Source organism: Porcisia hertigi, chromosome 36 (assembly GCF_017918235.1).
Source record: "Porcisia hertigi strain C119 chromosome 36, whole genome shotgun sequence".
Lineage (NCBI taxonomy): Eukaryota > Euglenozoa > Kinetoplastea > Trypanosomatida > Trypanosomatidae > Porcisia > Porcisia hertigi.
This window is the reverse complement of record NC_090595.1, coordinates 447,283-470,549: the sequence shown is the minus strand read 5'-3', so window position 1 is coordinate 470,549 and position 23,267 is coordinate 447,283. Positions and strand designations below refer to the sequence as shown.

The following is a 23,267-nucleotide window of genomic DNA, read 5'->3' as shown; positions in this document are numbered from 1 at the left end:
CCCCCCCCCCCTCCCCGCTATTTTGTTTGAGGAGAGAGTGTTTCCCTCCCGCCCTCCCCCCCCCCCTCACACACACACACACACACCTCCTTCCGTCTTGTGAGTTACACTGTTATTATTATCCATTTCTTTTTTTCTGCTTGCGGTGAAGAGGGAGTACTGTAAGGTAAAACAGGTATACTAATCATGCCGTCCAACTTGTGCTTTCATCTTTTCCTCCCATTTTTTTTTTCGGGGGGGGGGGCGGGGTCTTTTTTTTATTTGTTCTCTTCCGCTCCTCAATCCCCCCCTCCTCTTCTCCTTGCCCTTCCCCCCGCCCCGACCCGTCGACCGGCTCAGGCCAGCAAACGTGTCTCGAAGGATTTGCGAATTAACAGGCGGCGAATGGCCCCAGCACATAGGACGCAGTAAAGGAGGAACACCCCAGCCAAGACAAAGAATGGCACCAGCGTGGTGTGCGGCGGCTCAGATTCCGCCTCATAGGGTAGCCGCATGTTCATGGAGTACAGTGTCTGGATCGTCACAATTGGGTACATGATGTTGGTCACCTCGGTGAGGAGGAGCGCCGTGCGGAGAGCGCGATTACCGCGGCGCAAAAGCACCCACTGAATTGCCACGTTGTGATGCCAGTTCGAGGCGGCCACTGTATCGCGGCAGTCCGATATCTCACGCTGGAATTGCCATAGGTGCGCCTGTGCATTCTCCAGTTCCCGGCGAACGGCAGTGTCGGCAACGAAGAACCGATCCAGGTACATGGGTTGCAGCAGAGTTGCGAAGATCACCTCGCGTCGGGCCGTGTCAGTGCCGCACTGGCCAAAACAGCGCCGGACCGCAGTGATGCGGTGGAGAACGGCATCCTGATCCTGTCGCTTTTTTTTGACATCGAAGACGTGATCTCCAAGCTGGTCGACTGCCTGCGCGAGTGTGATGCTGTCGAGGTGGTGACCCACCACAATTTGCAGGAGCGCACTCATGGCAAACGTGGACGTGAAGCGACGCTGCATTGTGGGGTGCAGAAGAGCCTTGTGACACAGTGCCCCGGTGGGTACTTCTGGCGGTGAACAGTGCAGTTGCACCATCCGCAGCAAGTCATCCATCTCTGCGAATGGCTTCTCGTGTATCGTGAAGATCCAGTCCTTGAAGACAATAACAGCCACCGCCACAGGCTCGGGAACAGCGGTGCGTGGTGCTCCGACACGCGCTGCATCAAAGCGCATCTCCATCACGCCACGGTGTCTGAGGTAGGTGCCCGGCGACGAATGCTCGGCAGAAGTGCGCCTTGATAACTTTACTGGCTTTGCCTTCGTTCTATCCCTAGTAGAGGGGTCTGTGTTTTCGCACTTCAGTAGCTGCCAGAAACTCTTCTTCGACTTTGCTCGTGTAGCGCTGGCTTTGGGGGCCGGGGTGGTCGTCTTGGAGGTGGCAGGGGTAGTATTCATGACACCTGAACGGCTCACGTCATGGTCAGACACTGGCGTGCACATGAGATTAAGAAAAATGTACTCAGAGGCGGGATGGAGGTCCTCAGCCGCGGTCACCGAATTGACGTCAATCATATCCACTGTCGGTAAGTGCAGGCAGTGGTCCTTCGTCTCCTGTGAGATCGGCAGGAGCGCCAGAAGTTCAGCGACTCGCTTTGCGCTGGCCGGGTTCGAGCGATCAACCTGAATATCCAGCCACTTGGTGAGGGGCAGGGCGGCTGTGGGATTCAAGTTGTCGGTGTCTCGGTGACGCGAATGCGACTGGGCTTCGCCCAGCTTCTCTGCAGCGGTTTCCGGGTTGCTACCCGCAACCAAGCCTCTCGGAAGCTCCATTTTGTGGGCACGCAGGTGGCGCAGAAAATCGTCAGTGCCACGGAGGAGGCGCGCATACGGGAGACTGTCCTCAGTAGCTTGACAAAAAAACCACCAGTGCTCCGCTTTGTCTTCGATACGCACGAGGTTTGACACAGGAGCTGGCATTCGACATGGAGGCTTTGAGGTTTGTTCGCTGGGCACCGTGCACCCCTCTGTGTCGTCCACTGCAGCGCCCTCGTTCTCACCCACGCATAGGTGCAAGTACGACCCGACAGCCTCAGGCTCCCTCCGTGTCGTCCCGGGTGTGAAGCTGCGGTTCTTTAAAAAAGCGTCCACACGACCTTGGCGTTCTTTTCCAGGGGGAAGACCCCCGAAATCGATCACATCGGTTCCGTCGGAGTGCACATAGAGGTGGCTCAAGAGGGTGTAGTCGAACGGCGAGGGATCAACCACCTCGTCGGCGGCTGCGTGGCAGCGACGGGACTTCATCGCGCAATTTAGAGTGCACAGGTTATCATTCAAAGGTGGTGCGGCGAGGAAGTGCCAAACACACAAAAAACGACAGAGAGGATGGAGACGAACCGAGAGGCAAAGTGAGAGACGGGGTAAAACGAGAACAGCGCTCAGTAAAGGAGGGTTAACAAGACGGTACTCTGGGAGCGAAGACGGCGCTCATGTAGGCGTGTGCGCATGTTAAAAATATATATATATTTATACCAGTGTGTGTGTGTGTGTTTGTGTGTGTGTTGCTAGTGTAACTGTATCACGGGCTCAGCCAAAACAAACAAAGAAAAAAAAAATAGAGAGACAAGAGGGGGGAAAGACGAGCTACAAAAGAAAAGGAGTAGATGTAGTAGGGCACTGTGGTGGTGGCATCGTACCTGAATAGGCGTCAGGTGGTGCCAAGAAAGTGGAGCGAGATGACACGAGGAAGGTGGTGACAAATGAGGATGAGAGAAACAAAGTAAACATTCAGTGGAGGGAAATGCTCAAACACAAAGGGCGTATTCGCAAAGGCGTCTTGTTTACTTCGATACCGGCAGCACTACTCAGCACCGGTTCGTCCATCTTCTCATCACCGCTGTCGGAGAACTCGGAGAGCGTCTGTGGAAAAACAAACAAAAACAGTTGGCATAATGCCGAGAAAGTCGAGGGGGCTTTGGGCCGTGAACGAACCTCACGCAGATCATCCTCAGAGAGCGCACTTCTCTCCTCTCCTCTCCTCTCTGCAGTTATTTTTCTTTTCAGATTGACTTTGATCAGGCAGTTGACGGAACACATGGTTGTGTTTGGAATATGCGGATTCGTGATGACACCAACGCCATTGCCGTAATGCGCTTTCGTAGCTGTTTTTATTTGTTGTCGTTCGAGAAAGAGGCAACGCAGGGAATAGTCTGGGGAACCACAAGTTTGGCGGCGTACACCCACACTGACTCGCAGAGGTTTCCTTCGCGCCTCTTGTTTTTCCCTTCCCGGCAGTTGGTATTCTCGCATGTAATGCTCCTCCTCTGTTTTACTTTGCAAAGTTTGGGGGGGAGGGGGGGGGTCGAACAGAGGAAGCGTGCGTGTGTAGTGGTGGTGGGGGGGAGGGGGGCGCATTTCTCTCTGCTCCACAGCATCACCTCAGTGCCCGCAGTTGTACAAGTCTCTACCTTTTGGGCCCCCATGCGGAGCACGCAAACGTGCGTTCCCATTACAGAAGCAAACCGCAGGGCACTACACCAAAGTTAATCGCAAGACGCGATTGTGATGGTACACAGAGACCCCCTCCCCTGTTTGACTAGCCTACGACCTCTGTGATGGTCAGAGATTGGGAGAAGTAAGATGCAGAGTAAATTACCCGATGCGTTCTGTCCCAACCCGACCACTTTCAGGCGGAGTATCCCACTTCGAGGACCCCTTGGATCTTCAGCCCACTACGCAACCGCCGCGTGGTGCCAGGCTGTCCTAGATTGGTGCTGAAACGAATACAGCCCCCGTCATGTTGACGAAAGCCCCCTGCTTGAAAACGTTTACCCAGACACAGCTTCGCAAGCCCCCCCACCCCCCACCCCACCCCGACACACACCCACACACAGAGGAGAGAACAAAGAAAAAAAAACAAAAAAAGGAAACGAAACGGTCGAGGCCAAGCAGCTCATCGTCGGTCCTACGTAGCGAGGAAAAAAAAGAGAAGACTGAACGCTCAAGGTGCCTGACCACGGCAGACAGACACACATCAACACCCAGAGTGTGTATGCTAGATAGCACAGTAGATACAGGCGCCACACACATCTTCGAGCAATAGGGAAGGGGAGAGAGGAGCATCATCGTAACACACGAGAATGAGGTATATGCGTAGATATGTATAGGAAAACAGATGAAAAATAGATGCGTTCGTTGCAGGAGGCGGGATTGCTGTAGCTTCTTTCTCTGAAAACGCTTCTCCTGAGAAAGACTTTAGAAGCCCAGTGCCAGACGGGTTGGGGTTCGTGTCTTGCCTACTCCATGATGACGGCAGCGGCGTAGCTGACGGACGAGTCGTCCGTGCCCTCACACTTGTTGGACTGCGAGTAGTGCACAAACTTTACCTGCGCCGTGTTCACTTTTTCTGCCCAGCGCTGCAGACCAATGCTGATAGGAGCTCGTCCACAAATTGTGTTTTTTGTCGTTTTGAGGTAATCGTACCACCCCTCCAAATCGCGTTTCTCCAGCAGTTTCATGCCCGCGTGGTCCATGGCGATGATCGCGTCACCAATACTTGGATACTGTGAGGGCTTGTAGTGATACGTGTAGGAGAACCGGTCGCCCCAGTGGCAAAAGTCGGAGCTCAATATAAAAACGTTTCGGGCGTCATCCATGTATGGCTTCAGGACATCGCTGATACACTTGTCGGCTTGCCTGTCGGTCCAGCCGACGATGACTGGCACAATTGAGATGCGCCTCACAGCAGGTTGGGTTGACGGACTAGCCGACGCCGGCGGGTAGTGGAGGATGTGGGAAAGGTAGGGGGTTTCCATCTCGATGGAGTGCTCCGCCTCGTCTGTGCGGCGAGACGCCTTGGCTACCGGCACCCCTGCTTCGCGCAAGGCAGTTATCAGTTGATCCACCACAACTGTGTCCACATTCAGTGCCCCAAAAGGTGTTTCGTACATCTTGGCAGCGGAGATTTCACAACCCTCGAAGCCCTTTGTGTGTGACGGGCCGAGAATAAATACACGCCTCACCTTGTTGCCCTTGGACTTGTCTGCATAGAGGTATTCCCGGAAAATCGAGAAGGCCTCGGAGGCGGTGCGACCGGAATAGCTCATCCCAGCGTGTGGCGCAATTAAGGCCGCCACGCGAGCGTTTTCCCAAGTTTCACTGTCGTAGGGGGTTATCGCTTCGCGGAAGTAGTTATCGATCGTCATCTTTAGCTTTTCAGGAACTGCTTCGTACCAGCCACGGCCGTTCGGCGCTGCGTGTGTGGCGGGGCGGACAAAGCTCATTCTTGGCTTGAGAGAAGTTGCAATGTTTTCAGACAAGGGACCCTTGCGCTTAGGGCTACGGGGTTTCTGCTTGCGTGCGTGCATCTGCAACTGGTTGAGGGAGAAATGAGGAACATGGGTTCATCAACGCCGGCGGGAGGGGAGGGGGGAGAGAATGAGAGAGAGAGAGAGAGCCGCACCGAGATGCGCGTTTGGTAATACCCCCCCCCCCAAAAAAAAAACGGACGACATCGGTGACGTGGGGAAAGAAAACAAATTCGGAGACACACACGCACACGGATGGTAGAGAAGAGCCATGCAGTGGGGTTGCGAGAGAGTTGGACAAAAAGAAAGTGTGCAATTCGCAGAATAAGAGGGGAGGGCGCAGGCATTTGGAAATGCTTCACATTACTGATACTAACGCCTACAGTTCACCGAAGCTCCGAGGGGAGGGGAAAGAGGGGTGCGCCCGGTCCGGCAACGATGTACGCGGGTTTCACCCAACGCTTCAGAAGACTGCTTTGAGAGTACACACCTTTTCTTTTTCTCCCTCCGAAGTTATTATTACAGAGCACTCGCTGGCAGCGCACCTTCGTTTTTTGTTTAATTGCCTACTCCCGGCGCTACGAAGCTGTACAAGACATATACGCGTGCATCTGATCGGCGCCTTAGTCCCGCACTGTCCCTAGAAAAAGCTCCGTGAACTGAGCAAGAACAGCATCAGAGAAAGCACATCTCATCACACAACCGCCGAAAGAGACCGACGCAGGTGTGGTGATCAAAGGCGCAGCAAAACAGAGAGCGGGACGGGTGAGAGGAGTCAGTCCTAGCCAGGCGTGGTTGCCTCTGAGAGACTTCTCAGCACGGAGGCTAGCAGAGAAAAACACATCTTAAAAAAAAAACAGAGGAGCGGAATCAGTGAAACAGGTGCGCGTGACTCACCCTCGACGGGGGAGGAGGACCATATGCTGTTGTCCCTTCACCGAAAACAAGAGACAACGAGAAAAAAAATGAAAAGGTTGTGTGCGTGCGTATGGCAACGGAACGCTTTCTCTTTCTTTTTTGCACGCAGAGAATGATGAAGGGCGTCCTGCAGACGGGGGTAAAAATACAGGAATATTAGAAAAAACTTCGGAGGAAAGGGGGAGGAAGGAGGGAGGGGAGGGGAAGGGGAGAGAGGTTGGAAAAGCACGCACTCAGCCCACAAAGTACACAAAGGGGTTTCTTCGAGCACTTGTGATGCGGAACCAATAAAACAACGCGCTTTGCAGCCACTTTGGTGCTTCCCCGCCCCCCCCCCCTCACCCACCCACCATCACCACTCAATCTCCTCTACAGCTGTCGAAATATTCAAACCTCTTTTGTCCATGGGATCATCACAAAAGTCAATTACACATCTGTTCTGCCTGAAAACGACAGTATAGCATTCCGGTTCGGAGGATCCCCAATGGATAGAGAGAATTGTGTACGCCCCGCACACACACACACACACACACACACGCACACAACGACACACGGGACCAAGGCAAAGGACCACAATCGGAAGAAGACAATCCTCCAGAAAAAAACGACAAAAAAAAAGGAAAGGGCTAAGCAGGAGAAATCAAAGAACAAGTGCGAACATATATATATTTATATATATACTGGGTGGGGTGGGGTGGATGGATGGACGAGATGGTGGGTGAAAGGGCGAAGGAGGAGAATTTGAAACTTTTTTCGGAACGCACCCCCCCCTCCCCCTCACATCATACACCCTCCCCCCGGGCGGAAGGCGAGGTGCGCCAGATCTACACCCCGCCACGTTTCGGCTATGCACACCCGAAGGGCGCACCTCAATAAATAAGCTATTGCAGAAGAAGCGTATTACAGAGACCGAGCAGTGTTGACACCGCGTGCATTGCCCGAGACATGTATGTTTCTCTCTTTGAAGGACAGGATACCCCCCCCCCTGCACCATCTCAGACACACACAAACACGCGCGCGCAGGGTGTGTGGGTGTGGGTGTGTGTGTGGGGGGGGGGGGGGGGAAGTGGGAAGGCGTCTAGACGCAAGTCCCTCAGCGGTATTCAGTGTATCAACTGGTGCAGGCCCGCGTGTCGACGTCGAAAAGCGCCACAACAGGACGGTGGTCGCTCGAGCGGACGTTCGGGACATCGGTGTAAAGCCGAATAGCGATACGGCCAGCCACCGAGCGCATTTTTTTCTTGTACAAGATTCTGTCACAGTACGCCGGCATGCGGTTCTTCTTATGGGAAAAGTTGTACTCGTCGAGTGTGACCCCACCCCCAGCAGACACCTCGTACTTGTACGTTGGGCGAAAGCGAAGATTTCCTTCCTGGAACCCCTCAAAGGCCCTCCTGCGAGCCCGCTCGAGGCTCAACTGATCATTGTTGATGAGGATGGATCGAATATTGCGGTGATGCTTAATGACGTACTCGATAGCTTTGCGGGTGCCGTTGATGCGGTAGTTCAGATCGCCTCCGAAAAGGGTGACGTCAAACTCCTCTGTCACGTCGCGGCGAATTTTACGGCTGTGTTGCACAGCAGACACAGCAGGCAGACGCAAAGGCTCCACATCCTCCTCCGAGCTGTCGTCTTCCCAATCATGAGTCCTATCGTCCTCCTCGCTCGCCTCCTGCTCATCACCACCTGCGACCACCTGCTTCCGCCGAAGCAGAAGCTTGAAAAACTTGTGATAGGGACCGCGGCGGCCAACGTGCAGGCCGCAGACAATTTTTTTATAGTCTTTGTTTCGGTTTGTCACGGCACCTTGGTGCGCCGCCAGGTGTGCCGTAATGAATAGCAGAGTCATGTAATTGGGTGTGTCGCTACTTCGCGTGCCCTTGTCGAAATTGCGGTCGTTGTTGTTGACGACGTCAGTTTCTACGTGCTGTCCTCTCTGGCACCGGAAACACGGGTGCTGCTGTGCAAAGTGGCGTGCACCACTTCGCTGAGCTAAACAGTCGAGAAAGCTGTTGCGGCTGAGCATCCTATCTGACGAGGTGATGTCGTCAACTATTTCGGTGGTGGTGTCGTCCTCTTCATCAAGGTGACCGGCGCTACTATCACCTAATGTGTCTCGCTTAGGTTCAATGTCCACATCCTCGTCGTCAAGGTCGTTTGGCGTCCGTGATTTTTCCGGGTTCAGGGAAGACAGTGCAACGTCGCCGGCCGACAAATGTGTCGGTTGAGTGAGTTCAGTATCATCACCAGGCGGACGTGCAGCCAGCGATCTGCCTACATATCGATAGGCGTTCGTGGCTACATCTATCGATGTCATGCGAGTCGTGATCACCTCACTGTCGGATGACGCGCTCAGCTTACGATTCGTGGCTGTGCGGGTCGTTGCCTCCGACTTGGAGCATTCTACCTCTTTCACCTGCAGTGACAACGCTAGGCCTACCGCAACGCCGCCCTTGTTCCCGCCCAAGCCGTTAAGCAATCCCGTCTTCACGTGCGACGCATGGACACGTGATACGTAGCTCGCCACGTCTCGGCGACGGGCAAAGACGAGCATTTGCACTGCCCACATATGGTGCTTGCCAACGAGGTCGTACTGCCCGCCTAGACAAGCCTGCGAGACGGTTTTTGTCCACCTCCGCTGAAGCTTGTTCGAGACTACGTACGGACCGTTCTCCTGGGTGCCGACCACCACCAAATGTGCGTTGGGGTGGATGCAGTACGCAGACACCTCGCTGGTGCGTGGACCCTTGCTGGCCATATTCCAGGTAATGTACGCGATGCGCAGCGGTTTTCCAGGGACCCACATCTTCTCGTGTCCACTCAGCAAATCGTCGGGACAAAAACGAGGAATCGAGAACGTCTCGCGGACCGCGTAGTTGGTGTCATCTAGAGAAGGAATGACGTCACTGCGTTCAGCCATGGCGCCCATGTCGCGATGGTGCTGACTGTCGGCGCTCGCTGGTGAATAAGCCTCCACGGTCAATTGCCCAGGGGTGTCTACAGATGCAGAGCCGAGTAGCCCATTCGGAATCGCGTCGTCGGAAAGAGCTCCCCTGTCTGTAAGAGCACCCACCGCTTGCTGCGCTGCGTTGACCGGGTCGTCGCCGATACGTTCTGCAGCCGCTGCGGGCACAGAGTCCCGGCTAAACGAAGAAGGCAACGTCCCGAGGCGATGCGGCGATTGAGGTCTTGTCAAGTCTTCGGCTGTCTTTTCTGAGTGGGACGGTGCGGCACGTGTATTGGGCACCAACAAACTCGCCGCTAGACTCGCTGAAGCAGTGGGCATCCGCAGTTGATCTGCCTCATCATTGAGGCAACCTTTTAGGCGAGGTGGGATAGAGACGCCCAGACTAGACAATGGCACAGCACCGTCGCCTTCACCTTCCTTTTCCAGATGTCGATCTCTATCGCGGTCGCCATTTCTCTGAAGACGCCAACCAGCCAGGCCGACTCGCTGGCGCGTCCCAGTGCCAGCGGACGGCTGAGGAGGAGAGAGTACAGGGTCTCTGAAGGATCGATCCAGAGCAATGGGGCGTGATAACGCAGGCGGTGAAGAAAGGGGTGCAAGGTCGTCAAGCCCTCGCGATAAAACCCCGCCAGCTTCATCTTTACCAGTCGAGGTGCACACCGGAGACGAGACCAGAGGCGTTCGCGGGATGGGAGGAGCGGAGCCTGAATCACTGAGCACGGGGAGGTTGGGGTTCTCGAGGGGAACTTCAAGGTTACTACTGCTGCCCGCCTTGCGCACAGCGAGGCCAGGAAACGCCTTCGGCCGTACTACCGCGCTTCTAGGCCCCAGCGGGGCGATGGTGACCCGTGTACCCGACGTCTGATCGGTCGGGAGTGGTGGAAGTGGTGGAAATCTTGACTTCATCGACGCAGTGAGCCCCACGGCGCGGGAATCGTCATACTCTTCCATTTTTGAGCCGCGAAAAAAAAAAGCAGGACCGCAGAGAGATTGAAGGTGGGGAGTCAAGTACTTTGAGAGTGCCCACTAAACACACACACACACACCCACAAAGGTTGTGCCCCCAGCTGTTCGTTCCACACTACGGTAGAGAAAAGAGCGGGTCTTTGGGGGAGAATGAGGCGGCCAACACGCGTGAATGCGGAGGGCTTCCGTCGGGGACTCAGACCCAGCGGACTGCCTACTGTTGTTGGCAGAGAAATTGACCAAACTCCACACACACACACACACACACACCCTCACGTGATAAAAGAGGGGAGGGGGGGGGTCAGGGACGAGCCCGGGAAAGAGTGAAAAATGTTCCAGTGCACAAGTAGGGGAGAGAAGACGGAATGGTGAGAAGGACGGGTACTGTGCGCGCGGAAACTAATATCGAAAAAAAAATGCTGAACATTGACGCGCATTGAAAGACATCCTTTTTTTTCTTGTTACTCCTCCCCCCCCCCCCCGTCCCTCCCCCCTCCAAAATGTCTCGTCTTTACTCCACGGCGTAAAGAAAATACACGTTTTAGAGTAGAGGTGGACCCACTCGGGAAATGCACCGCTCATCTTGTTTCAGGAATCATCGCTTGCATTCTCTCCGGGCCACGGGTCAAAACGGGGCACACGAGTCAGACAGCTACGAATTTGGTTGCTTATTTCTGCCTTACTGATACGTGCACAGCTCAAGAGATACCCTGCACGCTGGGGTTGAAAGCGGTCACTCAGCATTCCAGGCGGCGGTGTTTTTTTTTTTTTAGGGGGGGGGAGGAGGCTAAACTGTCATCCTGGCAAGCAGCATGCGCGTAACAGAAAATAAAAAGCCGCCCTGCTGCCCCGCAGTAAAACGAGCTGCGACTCGGAGGCAGTTCCGGAGTCCCATATGGGCTTTGTGGCGTCACCGCACTCTCGTCACGACAGGCAAAGACACATCACCTCCCCCCCCCAAAAAAAAAAACGCAAATACATATATATATATATCCGATATTCAGCTTCCAGGAACTCATCCCAGCCAGATCAGCAATGGCCTACATCACAAAACAAGGTTGTATGGTGGATACCCAGCGCCGCGAGACCTACGTCGTTCAAGTCACACTGAGAACAAAAAAACCTGCACGGCGCTTCCGGAACGTGAATGAGCAGGAGCTATACAATGACACGTGGGGTCATGTCGAGGTATGAGCGGGAAAAAAAAAACGTTTTGTAGAAATTTGTACACATTGCGGCCTTCAACAAACTGGACGACTCTCCTCACTCCACATGAGAGAAAGCGTGATCCTTGAATCCGCACCCCAGATTGTACTAGAGAAACACCTATCCCTGCTATGTACTGATTTTTCGGCCCCTGTCGTCGTACTTGTAGAAGCCTTCGGCAGTTTTCCTTCCCAGTTTCCCAGCCGCGACTCGCTCATCGATAAGGGACGACGGCGTAAAGAGCGGCTCTTCGGGGTACGTTGCATGCCAACCATCGACAATGAATTTGATCACGTCAATGCCAACGCTGTCAGCGAGTTCAAACGGACCCATCGGATGGCCGCAGCCGAATACCATGGCGGTATCGACATCCTGGAAGGTTGCAACGCCACGCTCCACCAGTCTGCACGCCTCCATTTGATACGGTACAAGAAGGCGATTCACGATGAAGCCCGCTGTGTCCTTGGCAACGACGGGCATCTTCCCCATTTTCTTGGCGAGGGCGGTTAACTGCTCGATGACGTCAGACTTCACCTCTGATGTGCGCACAATCTCCACCAGCTTCATCATTGGCACGGGCGAGAAGAAATGCATGCCGGCGAAGCGGTCTCTTCGTGCCGTCACGGAGGCGATCTCCGCGATGCTCAGCGAGGACGTGTTCGAGCAGAAGACCGTCGACTTCGGCGCCATCGTGTCCAGACGACGAAAGAGCGCCTTCTTCTGCTCCATGTTCTCCACGATCGCCTCAATGATCAGTTCTGCACCGTTCGCAGCCATGGCTTCATCTGTGGTAAACGTGATCTGTGAGAGCGCGGTGTCCACAAATGTCTTTATCTGGCCGTGATCCCCATCGCACTTCTTTTTGGCGATGCGCAGCAGCGATGCCTCTATGGCCTTGCGCGACACGTCCAGCCGTGGTTGCGAGACATCCACGACGGTTACCGGAACATTCGCCTGTGCCGTGACTTGGGCAATGCCACCACCCATTGTTCCGCCGCCCCACACGGCAAGGGACTTGAAGAGTGCAGAGGAGGTGCAGCGAAACATGGCCACAAGACTATTGGACAAAGGCCTGGACAAGTAATACAGGTGCGGGAAAAAAGAAAGGGGGGGGGGGGGCTAAAGAGGGGGTTCCGTGTACCAAAACTGCAGCGCCAAACCCAGAACTATGTTTTGTTTTTTGTTTTCCGCGAAGTAAGGAGAGCGACACCGATAAGCACCGCAGAGGTGGTCGTTCTTTTTTGTTTGTTTTTGGGAGGGGGAAAGGGAGACCGTGTATCTCTTTCCTGATGTGGATGTTGGTGTTACGGGCGCAACGGGCGAAAGTTTTATCGCGGTGACGCGTAGAACAATCAAAAAGAGGAAGACGTAAGGAGCAAGCCTAGAATAGTCCCTGAGAACAGGGTGCATGGGTAGGCAGAAAAAAAACAAATGGTTGAAACGGTGTATCATCCGCCAGCCGCCTGACTGGCCCCCCTCCCCCCCCCCTCCTTACAGTAATGCGGATATTTGCGCGGCTGTTCGATTACGAAACGAAGCAGAACGCCACACGAAACTCACACCACCCACGCATTGAACAATAACTTTAAGAACGAGGAGCTCATCGTTTTTTGTTTGTGTGTGTGTGACGAGAACATCTGGGATGTGCGCTATCGAGCTCTCGTTTGGGTCTCGATGACGCGCAAAGACGAGTGTATTTTAGGGATAGTGTTTACTCTCCATCGTTTCTCAGGGCGGAGGAGGGGGGGGGGGAAGGGGCGATTTCACCTTTCCCTCCTCTCGGGGTACTTCTTCATCCATCTCAGGTTGCACTTACTGTGTTCTCCTTCCCAGAGTCTACCTGTCATCGGTTCGATGTTGATCAAAAGGGAGGGCCCCCAATGGAAAAGCGGTGGGGCATAAAAGGAGAACAAAAGACTGTGCCGCATATGAAGGGCCCCCTTCATGCAATTTGAGACAGACGATATCATTTGTGCAAAAGGTGGAACAAAAAAAAATAGAATGAAGATTGAGGGGGGCCCAATGGGACAACAATATATGTGTGTATGTGGCCTGGATACATAATTGTTTTCTCTGAGAGGAGGAAAAGGGGGGGGGGGGCACCGCTCGCGAATACACCTCCCCTTCTTCCTCCTCGCCCCCCACCTCCTCCGCCTCCACACACACACACGACCTTCACCTCCCCCCATTCCTCTAGCACCCCAATCCCACTGCACTCTGTGTGCGTCGCCCTCGAGGAGAAGTGGCAAAAAAACGAGACGAGGGATGAACAAACCAGCGACCCCCAAAGATAGAAGAAGAAACTCAGAAGCCCATTTTACAAATCTCCCTCATCCCCAGCGCCACCGCTAGACGACAGATCAGCCACTTCCTCCAACTTGGGCACCATGTGAGGAATAAACGTCCGCCCACCCCGCACCACCTTCTGTCCCAGATGTGCGTCGTGTGCAACCACGAACTGTAGGAGGCTCTCGGCAGAGAAGGCACCGACGAAGTTGTAGTACTTTGCCGGACGACCCAGCGTAATGAGGATGACATCAGGGAAACCGTTCTGGCCTACGTCGAAGTAATCGCGCACGGCAGTACTACCCTGCACATCTACGACAACCAACGACACATTTTGCGCCTCCGCACCCATTACTTCCAGCAGCTTGTGGGAGATTATAGAAAGCACGTTTACAGCGTTCTCTTGCGCAGCCGCATCCTGTGCGGAGTCGACAAATACAGCGAGGCAACGGCTCCCTCTGGGGAGCCGCACGCACTGCGACGCCCAGGTAGCTTGGTCCTTCACAACGATCGGCTGACGCGCAAGCCTGCGCCGCTCCTCCTCTGCTATATCACGCTGCTGGTCGATCAGCTGCCTCGCCATGTACATACGGCGGTTCTCTGCGATGCTGAGGAAGTACGAATTTTGGGTTGACTTAGCCTTGGCAACCAGGGCGGCCACCGTGTCAGTGATTTGTGTCGACAGAAACGCCAATGCCCTCCGATAGGTGAAAGGGGCAGACGTTGCTGGCATGCGAACTACGTGATCGGCCTCGCCGCCGTCGTCTGCTGAGGCCTTGTGCAGAACTAGGAGGACAGGTAGTTCGTCCTTGCTGGTGATATTGTAGCGGTGAGCGATAACCATTGCGTCGGGTGTGGCGAACGCATCTGGGACGACCCCGAAGACGGCATCGGAGGCGTAGTGTTGACTGAGAGCGAGATAGCCACCTGGGGTGTAATCCATGGAGGGAAAGTACAACACATGCGGAAGTCCAGCATACTGTGGATGTTTCGCAAAGAAGCGAGCAAGGTCGGCGTCGTTGTGCACCCGATGCGTGACAGACGACGAGATGCACGACAGGCCCCATGAGAGGATGTGCGGGATGTCCACATTTCCTGTAAACGCAATGGGCATCTTCAACCCCACACCACCCTCAACTGGCGTGTCGCCGACGCCTTGGAAGAAAAGGATGACCGGAGCACTAGCTGCCTGCATGGCCTTCATCAGTTGCTTCCCGATCTCGGACGTCGTTGCCACGTCCGCCACCTCAATACCGAACTCGTAGAACTCTTCCGACACATTCTTCAGGAGTGGGACCCAAAAATTAGGCACATCGGCGCCCTCATGGTCAAAGATGAACAACACGAGGGGATTTGTGGCGAGGGTCATGTGCTGCTGGTAAGACTGCAGCGTCGCGAAGGAGTAAACCAGTGGGCCGAACACACCGTCAACGTCGTCCTTCTGCTGAGCCGCCTGAGTCATTCCGGCCTGGATAATACCTGTGATGAGCAGCGACGTCACCAGGACGACAACCAACGAGAAGACACCCCATCGGGCACCTATCCGTTGGCGCGGACATCGATATGTCATTGTAGAAGGGACAGGAAAGGGTGGTTTGCGTGCGGGGCGTGAGCACACGACTAGTGGCGTTTCCTTTCTGCCGTACAGCTCGAGTTGACCGTCGCAGTTCAGTAGAATCTAGCGGCTCCGTTAAGCCAGAGAGAACGGGGGGGGGGGGGGGGGGGGGGAAGGGGGGTTCGTCGGTCAGGAAGTCCAGGAAGAGAAAGTGGAATCCTCGTAGTAAGCGGGGAGAACCATCAATGCGACCGGAAGAGGGCAGTCCTACCTTCAGTCCATGCGTCTGTGCGCATGTCTTCCGGTCAACTAGCGAATTCGAACGAAACGGATCGCTAGCAAGCAGCTTAGAGTGATGGGTGGGAGGCAAAAGCTCTCGTACAGCGCCAGCGTTTCACGCAACGAGCCCATCTGAAAGTCATTGCTCCACAAAGCTTGCATGATACACGCCTAGGCCACCACCTTCTAGACGATTCGTTTGTTTGTTTTTCCACACCCCGTAGTATCGATCGCGCGCTGCATACTGCAAAGTCAATCCAGAAAAAAAAACGAACGCCTGCTAATACACACGAACACAAACCCATACTCGTATACACAAGCAGAGAGTATAGGGCCCAGAGACAACGGTAGCCGTAGTGGGAGACGAGAAAGGGGGGAAAGAGGCGGCGAGATCAGCCACCTAAAGTAGACTCTCTTCCCCCCCCCCCCCACCACACACACACACACTCACCCCGATGCTAAAAGACCCTGTCGCCTTCAAATCCCCCCAAAGAAGGGAAGGATAGATATGTGAGGCTGCTGGCAGAGTGTTTCCTACTGGGTGGCCGGAGCTTCTGCATCTGCCAGGGTTTTTTCGCGAGCGTCGCGTTGCTTGATGTAGTGAATGTAGCCGAAACGCGCCTGCGTCCAGTACCATATCTGGTCCTGGTTCGGGAACTCATTCAGCGGTCTCTGCCACCAAAAGTACTCCGTCTCCCAATCTTTTGGAACGCCGAATGGGCGTATAAAATTGCGGCCTGGGTAGTACATGTTGCTGCTCATCGCCCGCATGGCCGTCACCGACATTGCGTTGCGAGAAAACAGATACATTGTGCCAAAAAGCATAACGAACAAGGGAATCTCGCGCCAACCCACACGCATATTGCTGTCGCTCCACGAGCGGAACCAATTGTAGCGCTCGACTTCCGAGACGAGACCTTCGTCATCCATGCCAAAGTAAAATTCTTTCTTGCACTGCAGCTTTGGCACCTCATATCCCGGCGGAGGCCAGTCCGGGTTCCAAGATCGGGTACGGATGGTGGGCTGAATCTCATCCCACTTGGTCAGCGCGTGCGACCAGTGGTACCACGTCTGCCGGTTGAGCAGCTCCTTTGGTACGCTACGGAAACCAGGGCGGTTGCGCTGCCACGCCTCCCCGGGGTAGTAGAACTCCTCCGCATCCCATTGCTCCTTCACCGCGTACACCGCCGCCACCTTCGTGTTTACACCAGGTTTTGTGTATTCGTCAAAGTACTCGTACAACCGGTACTTACTCGGCGTGTGCAAACTGCCATGGTTCGTCGTGGAATTATCCTCGCGTGAGCCCTGGTAAAACTGCTCACGTCCCTCCCCCCTGCGGAACTCAGACTGTGAGTTGATGTTCTCGTCGATGCGGTGATAATCCCACTTTTCACGCGGCCGATCCGTGAAGAAGCGCTGGTTGTCCAACTCCTCTCTTGTCACGCGGGTAGATTTTCCTCCATACGGTAGTGTCCATCCATGAAAGCTGGCAAACTGGAAACCGTGGTACCCGCGGTGAGACGCCACGAGCGCCGAACTGCCAGGAGCGGTGGGAACAGCGACAACACAAGCAGAAGCGACAGAGAGGGACCGCGCCGCTAGACCAAGACGCACAGTTGATTGACCCTGGAACATTGCCCTACGAAAAAAAGAAGAGATGCGCAGACGAGTGGCACATGCCAAGGTAGCAGGGTGCCGCTGTCCAGGAAAGCACACAGGACTGTCCAAGAAATGCTAGGGAGGAAAAAGAGAAAAAGAGAAAAGAGAAGGCGCGACACCCCACCACCAAAAACTGAATGTGCGCCACAATGAGAAGCTCAATAAAAGAATTTCGAAAATGTTGGGGTGGGAGAAAGGCGGCACCTATGTGATTCAGCAGAGCAAAAAAAAATCTTGTAGAAAAAACGAGGAAGCGCGTAGACGACGCCGTGGCTGGGGTCGAATTCCTGTGTAGACAGGCGGGAAACTAAAAAGCACGTTCGGAGCAGAACATACCAGCAGCGATGCGGTGCGCGAGCTAGCTAAAAACAAAAATAAAACTACCAATGTGTGTATACATATATATATATATATATATACGTATATTCACTACAAATCCTATCGGTACTCGTTACGTGGTATCTAGGACAGACCAAGTCGGCGTTGGAACGCTCTGAGACTGTGGGCCTGTGCGGGGGTGCGGGCTAGGGGGCGATACTTGAGTGCACCTACTAACAAGATTCCCCCCTCTACCGGGAAGGGAGGGCGGGGGAGTGGCAAAGAATTTTTTTTTCCACACGGAAACACACACACACACACACATGCACGTCCGCGGCAGGGGAGAGGGGGCTATTCTGGTATGTGGCTGTTCTACTGGGTGAGTGTATATGTGTACATATATATAGGTATATAGCACTGGTGGTTGTGTGGAATGGGGGGGATAAAGTATGCTCCGTTCGGAGGACACGTAATTGCGCGAGTGGTTATTTTTTTTTCTTGAGAATTCAAGGTACTCCGCTAATAATATGTAGTGAAGAGTGGCGCCGTTACCTCCTTCCCCCACCCCTCGTCCCTTTTGAATGCTATCAATGCACTTGCTTCGCCTGTGATAGTTAGCGGTGTCCATAAGACGAGCGAGCCGCAATATATATATATATATATATACAAAAAAAAATAGGAAGATGAGATCATCAGCCGAGAGAGAGAGACGTTGGCGGCGTTGCAGCAATGCAATGCGGGAAGAGAACCACCGCACCAAGAAAGAGGAGATGAAACAGAGGTGGGTGGGTGGGGGGATTGTCCCTCAAGAGCACTCGTACGGGGCCTGCGCGACAAAGACCACAGAGGGGTCCTCACCATGGCGGGCACACAGAGTTGCTTTTGAAACAAAAATGAGTATGTATATGGATCACATGTTAGCCTGACCTGGGCGACGGTTGGGAGGTCCTCCCCCCACCACCGAGTTCAACCGCTGTGAGAACAGATGAGCAGTGAAGCATAGCAGCACAAAAAATGAAGGAAAAAAGTCAGCTTTCGAGCTGAGTGCACGTAACAAACGAGAGAGAGAGGCAACTGGGTGTACATCGGCGCATTCCCTCGCGTTTAAAAGACTTGCTCATCGTGACCACCGCTGTTGGCTTCCCCATCACTGACGCCTACACACAGCCCACTATATTGCTTTTTTTTTGGGGGGGGACCCCCCTTTTCTGTGGATCGTTTCTCGACTCTTCCCGCATCACATAGACAAAGAGCTCCTGTAAAACAAGGTGCGTGTCATGGGTCAAAAGCTCCGTCAATGCATCTCGCTTGAGGAGCTGCTCAAGAAGCGATGCAGGGGGGTCCGGGACATACCACTTCCTCATAGCAGAAGCGCGTGCGCCGGCTCCCTCGGTCTTGGACGACTTTGGAACAGGAGCTCCATGGGCGTCGCACTGCTGCAAGAAGCCCTCCGTACTCAATCGCTCCAAGACAAGGTCGACTGCCTTGGCAGAGACATCCAAGGGACAGCGTTGCGTGCGATAGGCCTCCATCTCACCAGCCGTCAACTCACCACGACCACCACGGGCGCTTGGTGCTTTCGATAAGGCGAACGCAAGAAAGAGCAAGTAAGCCAGCTCCCCTGGCTTTAACCTGCGCGGTTGGCAGCCCCCCTTGTTCTGCTCCAGCAAGCTGTAGGTGCCGGCGAGCTTTTTCACGTCACAGGGTCGCAGCGCCTCGCAGAGCCGCGCTGCTTCAGCTGCGCCAAGCCCCCCCTCGTCGATTGGGGGTGCAGAACCCGCCTCCTCCTCCCCGTTACCCTTCAAATAAACTCTAGCACAGCCTCTGTCGGTGTGCGAACATGGTCGACCAGACGCGCGGTTTCCGACCACGCCCCGTGGGACTGGGGTGCTGTCGTCTGCCGCAGCGCCGCTCACTACACCGGGATCGGACGAGAAACTGCTTTCCAGCCCAGAACGCAAGGGGTCAGACTGCGTAACAGCCTCAGTGCTTTCGACCACCGCCGGCCGCGACATAGCGCCCGCCTTGGACATCGTCATCTGTGTCATCTGAGAATGGATCTGTTGCAAGAGCGGGTGTCGTATGGCGACGGAAAAGAGATGGTGGCTGGTGTCCATAGAACCGATGTGCACGTGGTGCTTTAATTCGTCCCGGTACAGTTGTACCATGTGCACGCTCGCAGGTGCAAAACAGGGGGGCTCGTAGGTGGCTGGCGTCACTTCGTCGTAGTAGGTGAGACGCATAGTGAGAACGCGCTCAGAAAGGAGCGGTGGTAGACTCTCTACCACGTCCATGAGCCGCTCTAGGATTGAGGTGAGCAACCTCTGCACCTCTTGTTTTGTGCACCGTCGCTTACGGTATGTGGGGGCACCCAAGGCAATACCACTACTCTGCGCCACTGCGGTGGTGGCCGTATTCTCTGCGATCGCCTGTGACGCGTTCAGAGTCATCTGCGCACGCTCCCTATCCCCGGTGTAATTGAAACCGAAGCAGTAGCTCTCTAGCAAATCGCGGCACTTCGCGTCGTACACGCAGAGAGACATCTCCTTCAGATAATGTCGATTGAGTGCGTCGAAGGCGCCCTTTTCAATCCACTCCGATATCGTGATAGACTCAGTCGTAGAGGGAATGAGGTGGTGGAGAGGAAGACCAAGAAACGGGCGCTGCTCGAATGCATTGTCGCTGCACAGACCCCGTGCATAGGTGATGCACGAGACGGAAGCGCGTACGAAGTTTCGTATCGCGGCAAGACTCTGTATCTGACTCACGGCTGTCACGGTCGACGTCATGGGAAAGCCACCACCACATCCGCAAATGTTTCAGGTACACGACTCGAAAGCGGCACGAGAGGGGGGCAACCTGGAGTCATGCAATGACGTGGTACTCCCTCCTCTGCGGCAGTGCCGGGGAAAAGGGTCTAGTGTACCGTGTTGCAGTGTGAGTAGATCAAAAAACAGAAGCGTAAATATGGAGGGGATCGGTGAAGCAGCCAGCGGCGGCGGCAGCAGAAGCAAAGAAGGGGCGCAGTGACAAGAAACAGTTAGCTGGTGAAGGTGATCATCATTGAATCCACAGCTCACGCACGTGCGATGAACGCTGGAGTAGAGGTGGAACAAGCGAATTCGGTCTCTGCGGGCATGTGGGGGGGGGGGGGTTGGCGAATCACCTCCCCTCTTAGCCCTGGCAACCGATGCCTCCTTTTCATCTCTCTGCTACACCGAACTCTCGGGCAACGGTGTGCAAGTTACACCGATACAGAGGCCCGCACCGATTATTCGCATCGACAGCGGACGCCTCGATGTCCGTCAAAGCAACACTTTCCGTTTACAGAGTGCTTACAGGAAATCACAAAGATAAGCTCAAAAACAGGGGGAAAAAAAGACATAATGTGCTTCCATGGGATAGAGGAGAGAGAGAGACGGATCTAGGACTCTACTTCTTGGCAGCCTTGCGCTCCGCAACCTCCGCGCGGACGGCCTTGGCCTTGGCGGAGCGGTCCTCCTTCCGCGTCGCGCGCACCTCCTGGATGTAGGACAGGTCCGCACCGACAATGGCACGCTGCACCTTCACCGCGCGCGCAGCGCGACGGCGGTTCACGCGGTCCGTCGTCGTCTTGCGGTGGATGCGGCGGTACGTCCGCGTCCACGGAACGAAGCGCGGGTTCTTCTTGCGCATGTACAGTGCAAAGCACTTTGGGCGCGAGAAGGTCAGCACCGGCTTCGTCGACAGGAACGCGAAGGGCACGTACCGGCGGCCGTGGCCGGGGTGCACCGCGAAGTGGGAGAACTCGCACTCGATCGTACGCATGGTGACTACTGGATAACGAAAACGAGTGGAAAAGGCACCGTGGCGATAATGTCTATGTGGGTGTGTGAGGGGGGGGGACGGAACCCCAACAGGTGAATTGGAGCCGATGATGGGCGCACAGCGCGAGGAGTGTGGCGGAGTGTACACACGACGGAAGGCAACAGAGAACGGAGACAGGAGTTTGGCGTGTGTGTAGAGGAGAAAGAAGTAAAGAAAGGGGGCAGTGTGAGAGTGCAGTAGACACAAGCAAAAAAAAAATCGTATCACTGATTCGTTGCAATAAGAAAAATTAGAAACACAGGCAAAGATAACGTCTGTGTTCTACTTTGGTTACGCAGAGTATCGAAAACACCACAGCATATCCCGATTGCTCAGCGTCATCCACTCTGTCTTCCCGTTTGTCCAGACGGTTCTCATCACGGTACCACGTACAAACAAATGGCGATGTTCACTTTATTTTTTTTGTTTGTCAGTTGAGGTTGAGTAGTCCTCCATTTTAGCCATAAAACTGAGAGTACAAACTGCAGTGTGTGCACTTCAAGACGATATCGGGCCAGAATTTCTCTCTCCCCCCCCCTTTGCGTGTGTCTATGTGTGTGTGTGTGTGTGATCTGGGAGGAAAGAAATGATATCCAAACAACAACCCTGCCAGACGCGTCACACTCCATCACAACACACACAAAAGACCTTCAGTGGGGGTGGTGAAAAAAACCACAACACCGGAAGCAGAAGAATAGTGTCACTATGGTTGGTACACATCGCAGAACCAAAGAGACTCGGTGTGCTTTCTCGACGGCTTCGCCGTCGCATCAATGAGCAGCTCACGAGCCCCAGAATGTGAAGAGCTTTGGCACAGGGCAAACCAAATGTTTCTCCGCTGAGAATGGTAGAGGGTGACGCTGAATGGTGTGTTGAACAGAGCCATGCGGAAAGGAGTCGCTTGGTCACCTACCAAAAATCGGTTGTCACATCGCTGTACATGCACCGCGGGGCGTACAGCGTGAGCGACTGGAAGTAGGGGGACGCGGAGCACTCGTTAGGGAGCTCGCGCTTATCGATGCCATGGCGGCATTGACGGATTCGGCCCGACGTCACCTGATCCAGTTTCAAGTCACACCTGCCCAGGTGTATGGGTTTTGCGGTGGCGTACGCGAACCAAGTAGCACGCCCGGAAAGTCACTGCTTGCATTCGCGGTTGTCATTGCTCCCGAGGTGTTCCACATAACACACGATCCGCGGCACCCGATTTGGCGGGCACTCGCTTACAAGGGCACAGTCGCAGGCCTGGCTAAGTGAAACCTTGTTTCGAACGACCCTATCGTGAGTTCGTGTATCAACGCCGCGCTTACCTGGAGCAGTACACGGGCTATCATGCAGAGAGGCGACAAGCGTGCGCAGCTAAGACATCGTGGGGGACGGCATCTGCAAGCCTGCGCGGGATTCGGTGCCTTCCAGTACCAAGCCACTAACTCTGGTCACGTTTTGAAATGAAAAAAAATGCAGGCCGTGAGTACAAGAGACGAGCGAAAACGAGAGTGTGTGTGTGTGCGGGGGGGGGGGGGGGAATACGCATGCATCATGAGCGCGCACGGTGCATTGCTGACTGAGGGCGAGATCAGCAACAGTCTGCGTGAGGAGAAGGAAAGCAGGAAGTGAGGGTGAGATCACGCGATGCGTTTAGGAGGGCAACACGAGCGATTGGGACGTATACATAAGATCCCTGGGACGATCTCCAGAATTTGACTGAGAAAGTATGAGGAGAGGCATCACACACTGGGGGATTTTATACGACATTTGGGCAACACGTGCGCGTGCGAAACATACAGTGTGTTGATAGAGCCTGCTTATCACGCGATACTCCCCCGACGGGAGAGAAAAAAAACATAAGAATTGCGCAGCCACTTTCTTCTATTTTACGTTGAAATTGCCTCTCCACACATTCTGAGACGCACACGCACAGACAGACAAAAAAAAAGACATAGTTGAGGCGAGGGCCACTTCATCGACAGCGTCACTGT

The 23,267-nt window shown here is 54.5% G+C and overlaps 8 protein-coding genes across 8 annotated transcripts; all 8 read right to left on the bottom strand.

Moving 5' to 3' along the window:
- Positions 1-335: 335 nt before the first annotated feature.
- Positions 336-2,285, bottom strand: JKF63_00110 (uncharacterized protein; the record flags this gene model as incomplete). The annotated part of the gene is made up of 1 exon (XM_067896162.1): positions 336-2,285. The coding sequence occupies one exon, from the start codon at positions 2,283-2,285 to the stop codon at positions 336-338; it is 1,950 nt and encodes a 649-aa protein (XP_067752319.1).
- A 1,991-nt stretch (positions 2,286-4,276) lies between these two features.
- JKF63_00109 (uncharacterized protein) lies at positions 4,277-5,263 on the bottom strand (the record flags this gene model as incomplete). Its single annotated transcript, XM_067896161.1, has 1 exon — positions 4,277-5,263. One exon carries the CDS (start codon positions 5,261-5,263, stop codon positions 4,277-4,279), a length of 987 nt encoding a protein of 328 aa, XP_067752318.1.
- A 2,053-nt stretch (positions 5,264-7,316) lies between these two features.
- On the bottom strand, positions 7,317-10,124 carry JKF63_00108 (uncharacterized protein; the record flags this gene model as incomplete). The annotated part of the gene is made up of 1 exon (XM_067896160.1): positions 7,317-10,124. One exon carries the CDS (start codon positions 10,122-10,124, stop codon positions 7,317-7,319), a length of 2,808 nt encoding a protein of 935 aa, XP_067752317.1.
- Positions 10,125-11,474: 1,350 nt separating this feature from the next.
- On the bottom strand, positions 11,475-12,392 carry JKF63_00107 (uncharacterized protein; the record flags this gene model as incomplete). Its single annotated transcript, XM_067896159.1, has 1 exon — positions 11,475-12,392. One exon carries the CDS (start codon positions 12,390-12,392, stop codon positions 11,475-11,477), a length of 918 nt encoding a protein of 305 aa, XP_067752316.1.
- A 1,270-nt stretch (positions 12,393-13,662) lies between these two features.
- On the bottom strand, positions 13,663-15,201 carry JKF63_00106 (uncharacterized protein; the record flags this gene model as incomplete). Its single annotated transcript, XM_067896158.1, has 1 exon — positions 13,663-15,201. One exon carries the CDS (start codon positions 15,199-15,201, stop codon positions 13,663-13,665), a length of 1,539 nt encoding a protein of 512 aa, XP_067752315.1.
- A 798-nt stretch (positions 15,202-15,999) lies between these two features.
- Positions 16,000-17,100, bottom strand: JKF63_00105 (uncharacterized protein; the record flags this gene model as incomplete). Its single annotated transcript, XM_067896157.1, has 1 exon — positions 16,000-17,100. The coding sequence occupies one exon, from the start codon at positions 17,098-17,100 to the stop codon at positions 16,000-16,002; it is 1,101 nt and encodes a 366-aa protein (XP_067752314.1).
- Positions 17,101-18,599: 1,499 nt separating this feature from the next.
- Positions 18,600-20,231, bottom strand: JKF63_00104 (uncharacterized protein; the record flags this gene model as incomplete). The annotated part of the gene is made up of 1 exon (XM_067896156.1): positions 18,600-20,231. The coding sequence occupies one exon, from the start codon at positions 20,229-20,231 to the stop codon at positions 18,600-18,602; it is 1,632 nt and encodes a 543-aa protein (XP_067752313.1).
- A 643-nt stretch (positions 20,232-20,874) lies between these two features.
- JKF63_00103 (uncharacterized protein) lies at positions 20,875-21,249 on the bottom strand (the record flags this gene model as incomplete). The annotated part of the gene is made up of 1 exon (XM_067896155.1): positions 20,875-21,249. One exon carries the CDS (start codon positions 21,247-21,249, stop codon positions 20,875-20,877), a length of 375 nt encoding a protein of 124 aa, XP_067752312.1.
- Positions 21,250-23,267: the final 2,018 nt, after the last annotated feature.